The 10,821-nt window shown below is 51.9% G+C and overlaps 1 protein-coding gene across 1 annotated transcript; it reads right to left on the reverse strand.

Moving 5' to 3' along the window:
* Positions 1–769: 769 nt before the first annotated feature.
* LOC311248778 (bcl-2-modifying factor-like) lies at positions 770–10,767 on the reverse strand (the record flags this gene model as incomplete). The annotated part of the gene is made up of 3 exons (XM_084339607.1): positions 770–905; positions 9,045–9,268; positions 10,599–10,767. The coding sequence occupies 3 exons, from the start codon at positions 10,765–10,767 to the stop codon at positions 786–788; spliced, it is 513 nt and encodes a 170-aa protein (XP_084195733.1). The 3' UTR covers positions 770–785.
* Between the last annotated feature and the right edge of the window lie 54 nt (positions 10,768–10,821).

A 10,821-nucleotide genomic window follows, 5' to 3' on the forward strand; every position in this document is an offset into this window, starting at 1 on the left:
TGTTTGTACAGCCAAAGGATACTGCAGTTTGTTGTTCCAATTATTTGTTCATTTACACTGAGCAGGAAATGTTTCAATACAATACAATAAAAGTGACTGAAAGAGTAAGAAAAAATAGAAAAAAAAATAAAAAACTCCATTGAGGAGTTGGAAGTTGAGGTGCAAAATGCTTTGTTCTGAAAAAACTGCCTCTTTGGAAATTAGTAAAATAAAAAATAAAAATAAAAAACATCAAGTTGACGTCAGATTACAGGAAACTCCTGCACCACACTTCTCTTCAAGCCCCTCCCCCCAAATCTGTCCTTGCCTTCAAAAAACCACTTGGCTCTCAAACGCCCAGTCGTGTGTGATGTCAGGATAAGGCAATCCCAGGATCCACATCGTCCCGGGTCATTCCATGATGGATGCATGATGTGGAAGTGCAAACAAATTCAACAGGAACAAACGACTGTACAAAATACTACAACGTACATATTTGTCTCTACCAAAGAAATATGAACATTGTCCTGAAGAGGAATCTCGTGGAACAACATGGCATCTTCTTGGAAAAAAAAAAAAAAAAAGAGACCTCGTAAAAAAAAAAGAAAAACGCCCCCGTCCCGCGGTGACCTCTCTTCTGTTTCAGCCGCCCCCCCCCACCCCACCCCACCCCCCACCCCAACGGACCCGTGTTCGATTCGACAGTGCTATCAGGAGTCCAGTCCCTCAGAGAGATAAGAGAAAAGGAGTGTGTGTGTGTGTGTGTGTGTGTTGGGAGGAGGTGGGTGGTGGTGGGGGGGTTCCTCTCACCTCCGTCCTCCTGCCCCCCCTCCTCCAGCAAAGACTCCCCTGTGGAAGAGGAGGCTGAGCAGAGTGGAGGTCAGGCGCCACCACAATGGACCCTGGTTCCTTTGGTTCTGGTGATACTGCAAGGGAGACGGGGGAGAGAGAGAGAATAAAAATGAAGAAACAACAAGTCACAACAGGAACATGTGGATGGATGGATGGATTAGCCAACCGAACTGGAACTCTTATTACAAAAAGAGATGGATGTTGGAAGGAGTCATTATTATTTTGGTGATGCGATGTGGTGTGGGGTGGTGTGGTGAGGTGTGATGTGGTGTGGGGGGTGTGGTGTGGTGTGGTGTGGTGAGGTGTGATGTGATGTGGTGTGGTGTGGGGGGTGTGGTGTGGTGTGGTGTGGTGAGGTGTGATGTGATGTGGTGTGTGTGGGGGGGGTGTGGTGTGGTGTGGTGAGGTGTGATGTGATGTGGTGTGGTGTGGTGTGGGGTGTGGTGTGGTGTGGTGAGGTGTGATGTGGTGTGGGGGGTGTGGTGTGGTGTGGTGTGGTGAGGTGTGATGTGATGTGGTGTGGTGTGGGGGGTGTGGTGTGGTGTGGTGTGGTGAGGTGTGATGTGATGTGGTGTGGTGTGGGGTGTGGTGAGGTGTGGTGAGGTGTGGTGTGGGGAGATGTGATGTGATGTGGTGTGGTGAGGTGTGGTGAGGTGTGGTGAGGTGTGGTGTGGTGAGGTGTGGTGAGGTGTGGTGTGGTGAGGTGTGGTGTGGAGGGTGTGGTGTGGTGAGGTGTGGGGGGTGTGGTGTGGTGTGGTGTGGAGGGTGTGGTGTGTTGAGGTGTGGTGTGGAGGGTGTGGTGTGGTGAGGTGTGGGGGGTGTGGTGTGGTGAGGTGTGGTGTGATGTGGTGTGGGGGGTGTGGTGTGGTGTGGTGAGGTGTGGAGGGTGTGGTGTGGTGTGGTGAGGTGTGGAGGGTGTGGTGTGGTGAGGTGTGGGGGGTGTGGTGTGGTGTGGTGTGGTGTGATGTGGTGTGGTGTGGAGGGTGTGGTGTGGTGAGGGGGGTGTGGTGTGGTGAGGTGTGGTGTGGTGTGGGGGGTGTGGTGAGGTGTGGTGTGATGTGGTGAGGTGTGGTGAGATGTGATGTGGTGTGGGGGGTGTGGTGTGGTGAGGTGTGGTGTGGTGTGGTGAGGTGAGGTGTGGTGTGGTGTGGTGAGGTGAGGTGAGGTGTGGTGAGGTGTGGTGAGGTGTGGTGAGGTGTGGTGTGGTGAGGTGTGGTGTGGTGAGGTGCGGTGTGGTGTGGTGTGGTGAGGTGTGGTGAGGTGTGGTGTGGTGAGGTGTGGTGTGGTGAGGTGCGGTGTGGTGTGGTGTGATGTGGTGTGGTGTGGTGAGGTGTGGTGTGGTGTGGTGAGGTGTGGTGAGGTGTGGTGAGGTGAGGTGTGGTGTGGTGTGGTGTGATGTGGTGAGGTGTGGTGTGGTGTGGTGTGTACCCTATGAAATCTGTTTTTATCTTTTCCTGTTTTCGGATATGAATTTTCCTGTTTTCGGAATTCTCTGATTTAAATGTTCCTGTTTTTGGATTTCTATGATCCGCAGTGCAGTGCAATAACTAAATAATAATTAAATAGTTAGTTAGTTAAATAATACTAAATAATCATTTGTTTAAAAGAAATCAGAAAAGGGAGGTGTGGTGTGGTGAGCTGTGGTGTGTAGTGTGGTGTGGTGAGTGAAGAGGGTCATTCTGGGAAGGGGAAGGGGGGGGGGGGTAGACCCAGACACCAGAACGACATGGATATTTTCACAACAGTAAAAGTCTACTACTTATTAGAGGCGTGTCTCTTTGTGTGTTTGGAAGATTTACACCCTATACTCTGTAGACAACAGGCCATACCGTGCCATGAACATGTTCATCATCCACTCCTAAAGCTTCTAGTCTTCCTGTCCGTCTATCTCTCTCTCTCTCTCTCTCTCTATACATTGCTCTCTCTCTCTCTCTCTGCCTCGCGAGCCAATTGGATTGTGTGCGATTAGAGGTATAATACTATCTCCAGCATTGAGAGGGGGAGATAAGATAATTGCACAAAATGGGATTAGGGAGCTCTTGAGGAGGGGCAGTAGAGTCTCTGGAAACACACACACACACACACACACACACACACAAGAGGAGCGCTCCAATAGCCAACACACACACACACACACACACCACACACACACACACACGAGAGGAGCGCTCCAGTAGCCAACACACACACACACACACACCAACATGTCATCCACACAGACGAAAGGCAGACTCCACCACGCCTGATAAGACCGCAGCTATTTTCAGACACAGGCAATAAAACTAGAAGAAGCAACATAAGACTAAAGATTAGCTTCTTTTTCTTTTCTTTTTTGACGATGCACAGAGTATACACAAGCTCTTGGCAAAGTCCTCCCGATTGTTTAGGATAGAGAGTCTAGATGACACGCCTGCGGGGCACAGATTAGACGGGCCACGTTTCTCCACCACTGTTGAAGGTGGCGTGTCCAAACACTGGCCCGTTTCCAACCGCCGGCCGAGAGCCGACGCGGCGATAAGCCTCGCGTTTCTTCCTACCAGTCGACGTGTGCTGAGGATTGCAGAGGGTTGCATAAGCTTCGCCAGGTTCCAACCAGCTTGTGCACGCCCCTCGCTTTCCCTCTCGAGCACATACACACACACAACACACAACACAGACACGCACATCAGGGGGGGGGGGGGGGGGGGGGTTGTAGGACAATAGCACATCAGAAATTGCCAGCAGCCATCTGAGCGACTACTGAGAATCTTGATAAAACCAGTTTTCTTGTCATACTACAGATACAAACCTGGCCCAAGGATGTTTTGATAAAGAACACAATAACAGGAGAGATGTAGAGCGCTTCGGAACCATGGCAGCACTTCCGCGGCACAGATTTGATCACTCAGAGACATCTCTGTCGGAAGATACTGTATGGCGTGGCTGATACTGGGTAATCAAAACATTGTGCCCCGAGACACTTGCCTTTTAAACTACAAAACCTAATTACAGCAGACATTAGAACCGTTTCATCTCACTCTGTGATTATATAACAGTTAGGTCAGTGTGTGTGTGTGTGTGTGTGTGTGTGCGCCCTGGTGGGAGATTGGTAAAATAATTTCATTCGATCAGAACCTCAACATTGTACTGGTGAAGGGAGACTGTTGTTGGGTCAGTAACATCATTAGATTAAGGCTTTTACCACACTAAGAGAAGAGTAAAGTGTGTATTCACTACAAGTCACAAGTTCAACACTAACCCTCTCAAAACAGGAGCAGAACGTCCCTGGCAGTGACCTTTTCCCCTTTGCTCTACCCAGCTCTGACAGATACAGATACAGAGAGTGAGAGAGAGAGAGAGAGGTGGGCAGGCTTGTCGCAAAATGGTCACGAGTCACGCCACCAACTGTCAAAATGTGACAGGCTCTAAATTTAGCTCGCTGTGCAGAGCGGGAGTCTATCCAGACGCACTGTCGTCACTCAAGACGTTGGCCTGATGTGCTTTGTCCGTCAGCTGCCCAGAAGCCCCACCTTATCTCCATAGCAAACAGACCAGACACTCTTAACTTAGGGGGGGGGGGGGGGAGAAATGAGAAACATAAACATATGGATATCGTCTCAACAGCAATCATCTCAGGCCATCGTTCGAGTAGGATATAGAAACTGGGGACACATCTTACATGTTGTTGTTATTATTTCCAACTCAAATATGGTCCAATCCTCCCCCACCGGTGCTGATTGTGACACACACACACACACACACACACACACACACACACACACACACACACACACACACACACACACACACACACACACACACACACACACACACACACACACACACACACACACACACACACACACACACACACACACACACACACACACACACACACACACACACACACACACACACACACACACACACACACACACACACACACACACACGAATGCGGGGGATGTTCAACTCCTCTGTCAACACGTCCCATCGAAAGCAGCGGGAGTCGTCGCTCTTATAAAAACACAGGGGGATGAAACCTAACTCTTGCTCCTTGCCCTGTGCAGATCGGGGCCAGTCTTCCTGCCATTGTGACCGTCATTATTGCCTTGTCTCAAATGGCAGTGCCGGCTAATGTCAGCCTTCCTCTGGGGACCTCCACGTCCCCTCCAGCCCCCGCAGACAGAAGAGCAATTTATCTGTCAGCGCCCGGCAGCGCTCCTCTCGCAGCGCTCCTCCTCGGCTGTGCCGTACCTAATCCCTCCTCTCGGCATGCGGGGGCCCCTCCTCGGGCTCCCAGGGACAACACTCACAGCCACATCACTCCCCCGGCCCAGGCGGGCCCATCAACTAACACACGGCTGTCAGACAGAGACTCGCGGATGAGGCGTGTGTGTGTGTAAGTGTGTGCGCTCTCTGCATGATAGCAATCGGAGCGGAGTGGAAGAAGGAAGACCGAGAAACAGTGACACATTATTGAACGACAGTTGTTGTAGTACGAGTGAGAGTGACAGGGAGAGGTGAGAGAGAGTGGGTGAGAGGTGGAAAAACAAGTCCTGGGCGTGTGTGTGCGTGCATGCGCTCGTACACCCAACCACACACACGCACACACACACACAGAGCTGCCAAGTTCTCCGACAGCAGCCCGAGGTGGGCTACCTACCTCACTGCTGAAGACTTAATTGCACTACCGTACCACAAAAAGAGCCAGGAATAGCAGCTGTGGTCTGAGCAGAGATCACGCATCCCAAAACCCACACACTGCTGTTTGGGTTCCACGGTCCAAAGCCTCACTCAGTACCAGCCAGCCAGCCAGCCAGGACAGCCACACTAGGCAGTGAAATCTCAGACGGGCTCAACACACTAGACCTCAGCCGGGCAGAACTGTAATTGTGAGCCGATCGATCACAGCCGTGTAAAAATGAACCAAAAGCATTGGTTTCCGTTTCGATCAGAGCTCACACATCCCTCGATACGAATCCATAAATCCACATTTCTGTGTAAAAGAACATATAGAACTAAATACAATCGTCAAAGCTTTTCCAATACGCTATTCATTATGTGTGTGTGTGTAAGTGTCCTATCAGTTATAGCTCCAGGATGTGACGCCACAGGGCCCTCTCGGTCTGTCGTGCCCTCGGTTCATTCAGCCAGTGAGTGAGCAGCGGGCCACTTCCTCGTGGCCCACAGCCTCCGCGGCCCACAGCCTCCACGGCCCACAGCCTCCGCGGCCCACAGCCTCCGCGGCCCACAGCCTCCACGGCCCACAGCCTCCGCGGCCCACAGCCTCCGCGCCCCACAGCCTCCGCGGCCCACAGCCTCCGCGCCCCACAGCCTCCGCGCCCCACAGCCTCCGCGCCCCACAGCCTCCGCGCCCCACAGCCTCCGCGGCCCACAGCCTCCGCGCCCCACAGCCTCCGCGCCCCACAGCCTCCACGCCCCACAGCCTCCACGCCCCACAGCCTCCGCGCCCCACAGCCTCCGCGCCCCACAGCCTCCGCGCCCCACAGCCTCCGCGCCCCACAGCCTCCACGGCCCACAGCCCACAGCCTCCACGGCCCACAGCCTCCGCGGCCCACAGCCTCCGCGCCCCACAGCCTCCGCGGCCCACAGCCTCTGCGGCCCACAGCCTCCGCGGCCCACAGCCTTCACGCCCCACAGCCTCCGCGCCACACAGCCTCCGCGCCCCACAGCCTCCACGGCCCACAGCCTCCACGCCCTCCACGCCACACAGCCTCCGCGCCCCACAGCCTCCACGCCCCACAGCCTCCCCGTCCTGCGCGGCCCACAGCCTCCGCCGTGCGTCAGTACATGAGTCACGCTGTGGTGCTGCTACGGCGGTATAAATAACCACGGCTCGATGTGAGTGTGTGAGAAAAATCTGAAATTAGATCTCACGCGCACGCGAGAAATAAAACTAGAAGTGCAGAAACGTTCCGTTCAAACTGCACCGGGGGTTGAATAGAATCGCAGGGCTGTACGTTAACTTTTTTTGCACATAGCACTGGTGATACAGAGGTTGATAGTTTTGTAGCACGGGCCAAAATATTGTAGCACGAGTATAAAACGTCTCTAAAATCTCTAAAAACAACCACAAGTTGTGCAGTTCATCACTTAAATACTGTAGGTATGTGACTGGCAAAGGACATGAATCTTGCATACAGGGCACACAAAATACAAACCTTAACAAGACAGGTTTATTTGCCCATAAACGGTCAATTACAGGGACATAACAACTGTATACAAGACATCAATATGTTACGCTTCAAATTAGCAGTGCAAATCTTTTATTGAGAAAGTGTGTAAATCACTAGAACAAAAACAACAAACTGTGTGTGTGTGTGTGTGTGTGTGTGTGTGTGTCACAGATCTAGCATGTCTGCTAACCACTTTTTCATATTTGGCCTCCTTGTAGTACTCTAATACATTTATTATGTATTATAATTTTTTTATGTTTAAATATCAACATTATCTGGCAATCCTCAGTAAATCCTCAAAATCTGACATCATCTGGTCTTTCCAAAGACCAGATATGGGACGCGTGCGCACGCACACACACAGAAAGGGAGAATGGCTTGCCTTATACAGTAGTAGACTTATGGTAATGATTTTAGAATATTTCAGCTAATGAAGTTAAATGTTTATTATCATCAACTATCCAGTTAGTTTTTATAGTGCAACGTTTTGCTACTTAAACATTAATTGAACGTACAGTAGAGAGAGAGAGAGAGAGAGAGAGAGAGAGAGAGAGAGAGACGGGATCAGCCCCCGAGCCCCGCCCCCCCCCCCCCTTCCTCACTATTGGAGCTCAGCTGTTTTCTCTGTCTGTGAGCAGGGTTAGCTAGCTTAGCTAGCTTTCCTGATGCTAACATGGGCATCAGGAACAACGAGGATGCAAAAAGCTTGTTAGTCGCATTGGGGTTTTTCACTGCACATAGAAACAGCGCGGGAAAAAAGCAGGGACTTATTTCGGGTCGCAAAATTAGACCAAATAGGCGCACTGTGGAGCCCTGCTGTAACGTCTTCACACGGGCGTTTCGCGAGCTGTTATTGGCCGCTTTCTTTCCTCACACACAGGCTATCGCACGGGTGCTACTGCAGTAAATTCACAGACCGATTTTTTCGTAGCGCGTGCGACATATGTCGGACTGTACATCCCTGGAATGTGCGAGTAAAGAAAGATCGTAAAGAGGAAAGTTTGAGCAAAATGAAGATGGTCTCTACTTGGTCATTCGAGGTTACTATCCCAAACCCCCACGCCTCATGAGAAGTTTTATTACAGTAAATAAAACGGGTATCCTATACCATCATTATGGATAACCCCCCCCCCCCACGAGGCCTCTGATTTGGGGCGTCTCACTGCGGCTGGTCCTTGGCCAGGGACGAGGCTGACTGGAGACTCCCTGGAAACCACAGCTGTTCCCCCTGGGGGCTCACGCGCCCAGCGTCGAGTTACAACATGTTTACCTAGTCCCGCCACTTCTGCTTTTCTCTGGGCATAATAGCGTGCATGTGGATCCGTGTGTGTGTGTGTGTACGTGTGTGTGTACATGTGTAAACATATGGTCTGTGTGGATGAATTTGCGGTGAACTGCCTTGAGACGGTGTCTGCTTCTCTTCGTTTTTAACCCTCCCTGTGCAACGGTCTGCGTGCGCACCGTGCGGAGAAGCTCTCCGGAAAGGTCTGTGTTGTTACTGCGGGGGGGGGGGGGGGGGGCGACAGACATGGAGACGACACCGTCCCCGCTACACGTCCCCGCTACACGTCCCCGCTACGCGTCCCCGCTACACGCCCGCATTAATCCGTTACGCGCCGCAGTGTCTAAGTGGACGCTGGCGACCTAAGCACAGCGCACAGGGGGGGAAACAGGGGGACGACGACAAGACAGAGGGAGGAAGAGAGAGAGAGAGAGAGAGAGAAAGGGGGGGGGGGGGCATAGAGAAATAAACAGGAAGAGGAGGCAGGGGAGAGCTTGGTGATTGCAGGGTGGGGGAGGGCGGTCTTCAGCTGTGTCTTTGGGGGTAGGTGGGGGGGGCGTTGGCGTTGAGGAGTAGCAAGAGGTCAGAACACGGGGCTAATGTATGCACACACCCTGGTCAAAACAAACACGGGACACTCTGACACACAAACGCACACACTGCACTCAGAAGAGCGACTGAACTGTACTCCCTTAAAAAGCAGAGTTGTGTCGGGTGTCTCTGTGTGGAGTTTGACGTGGGGGTTTTCCTCACCAGTTGCAGATGCTCCCGGTGGAACTGGTCTCCTATGAGCTGGAGCTTCTGTCCAATGCGAGCCTCCACGCTGCGCGCCTCCGGCCTCTGCTGCCGCCGCTGCTGCCTGCGTCGCAGCTCCATCCCCCCTCGCACCTCCTCCTCCTCCCCCTCCTGCCGCCGCGCCTCCCGGTCTCCGGCGAGCTCAAAGTGTGCCGGGAAATGCAATCGGAAGCCTGCGTTGCCTGCGAAAGCAGCAAGAGCGTTAGTCGCGATTTCATCGCGGCACATTTGCGGTTTGTGTGTGAAAAAGCCTTGGCGGTCAGCGTTGGTGAAGAATACGTCACATTTTCCCGGCTCTTGTTGTGTTTTTTTTTTTTTTTTAAATCAGACACTATGAGTCTGTCAGCAGATTCAAACAATAATTCAGGTTATCGGGGAGGATGTGCTTGGAGGAGCTTGTTTAGATTAGCGACTCGTATCCAGTCTACTCTAGATTCTGATGGCGGTCTCTGCTGCTGACTCACACACTCCCTCGCCTACGACCGCCGACGCTTTGTCAGGTGAGCGCTGCCCGTTCCCGTCACGTCATTTGAGCCGCAGTGCCAGCCTGGAGCCCTTTTGAATGACAAAGCAGCTGGGTACACTCCGCACGGACCATAAAACCCACCATGGCCGGGACTGCCGGGCGCCGGGGGTGAGAAAAAGCGCAGTTACATTGTTACCTATTTCTCACACAAGCTCTCACACTACGGTGTCATGCTTCTGCTTTTACAACACTGCTTATGACACTCAAAGGCCAATAATGGTCCTGTGTGCATTGCAGCTACCTTTCCTGTGTAGACTATGATTTTTCTGTGTGTGTGTGTCAGTCTGTTCATAAACTTGTTAGTGGATTCAAAGGCCTGTCGAGGAAACGGGCCAAACAAGAAGTAGGATTCTGCTCAGGTTCTGCTGTAAGTAGGATAGCCAGGCTGTGTGGCCCGAGACGATGCCCTTTGTATCCTTAAGTGCACTGCTACGTTCACACTGCAAACATTCTGATTTATTGCTCAGATCTGTTATTTTTGTTTGGCTGTTAACATTGTGGCCAATATCAGAATCCAGTGTGAACTGTCCTGAACTGACCTGCATGCGTAAAAGAACAAAAAACACTGACTGGTTGCAATACGAGCCCTCAAGTTTTGCTTGTACAGAAGTTTCACCGCAAATACTTGTGCCTCCACTGACTACTACCTCCATCGCAGCTGTCTTCCATGTTTGTATTCACAGAGTGACTCGAATGTCGATCTCTAGAGAGTGACGTAAAAGTTGCATGAATTATGATATGAATGTTCAGACCGAGACCCATATCTGATTTAGGACCACATATGAAAGTGTTCCTAAATCAGAATTGAAAAGATCAGATTCCATGTGATTTGCGCTGTTACAAAGGAGATCGGAGTCACAATCTGATTTGGGCCACTTTTGCCTACAGTCTGAACATTGGCTAGACCATGTTTTAAACCTCTGGAACCATTAGAATCTTGTGCTAATTCAATGAGTTGGATTGAAATACAAGTGCACCAGTCTCACCGTAAAAGAGCGGTCTAGGCTCCTCCGCCACTCCACAGGGCAGCATGGGCAGTGCCAGGGCGGGGCCGCCGGACGTCTGGGTGCCCCGGTCTTCGTACTTTATCTCCCTGAAGGTGGTGCGCCAGCAGTTGGGGTCTGGCTCAAACACATCATCCTCCTCATCGTCCATACGGGGGCGCTAGAAGACGGCCAACCTTCAGAGAGGAGGGGAAAGAGGGAAGTG

Source organism: Notolepis coatsorum (genome assembly GCF_963971535.1).
Source record: "Notolepis coatsorum genome assembly, contig: SCAFFOLD_1049, whole genome shotgun sequence".
Lineage (NCBI taxonomy): Eukaryota > Metazoa > Chordata > Actinopteri > Aulopiformes > Paralepididae > Notolepis > Notolepis coatsorum.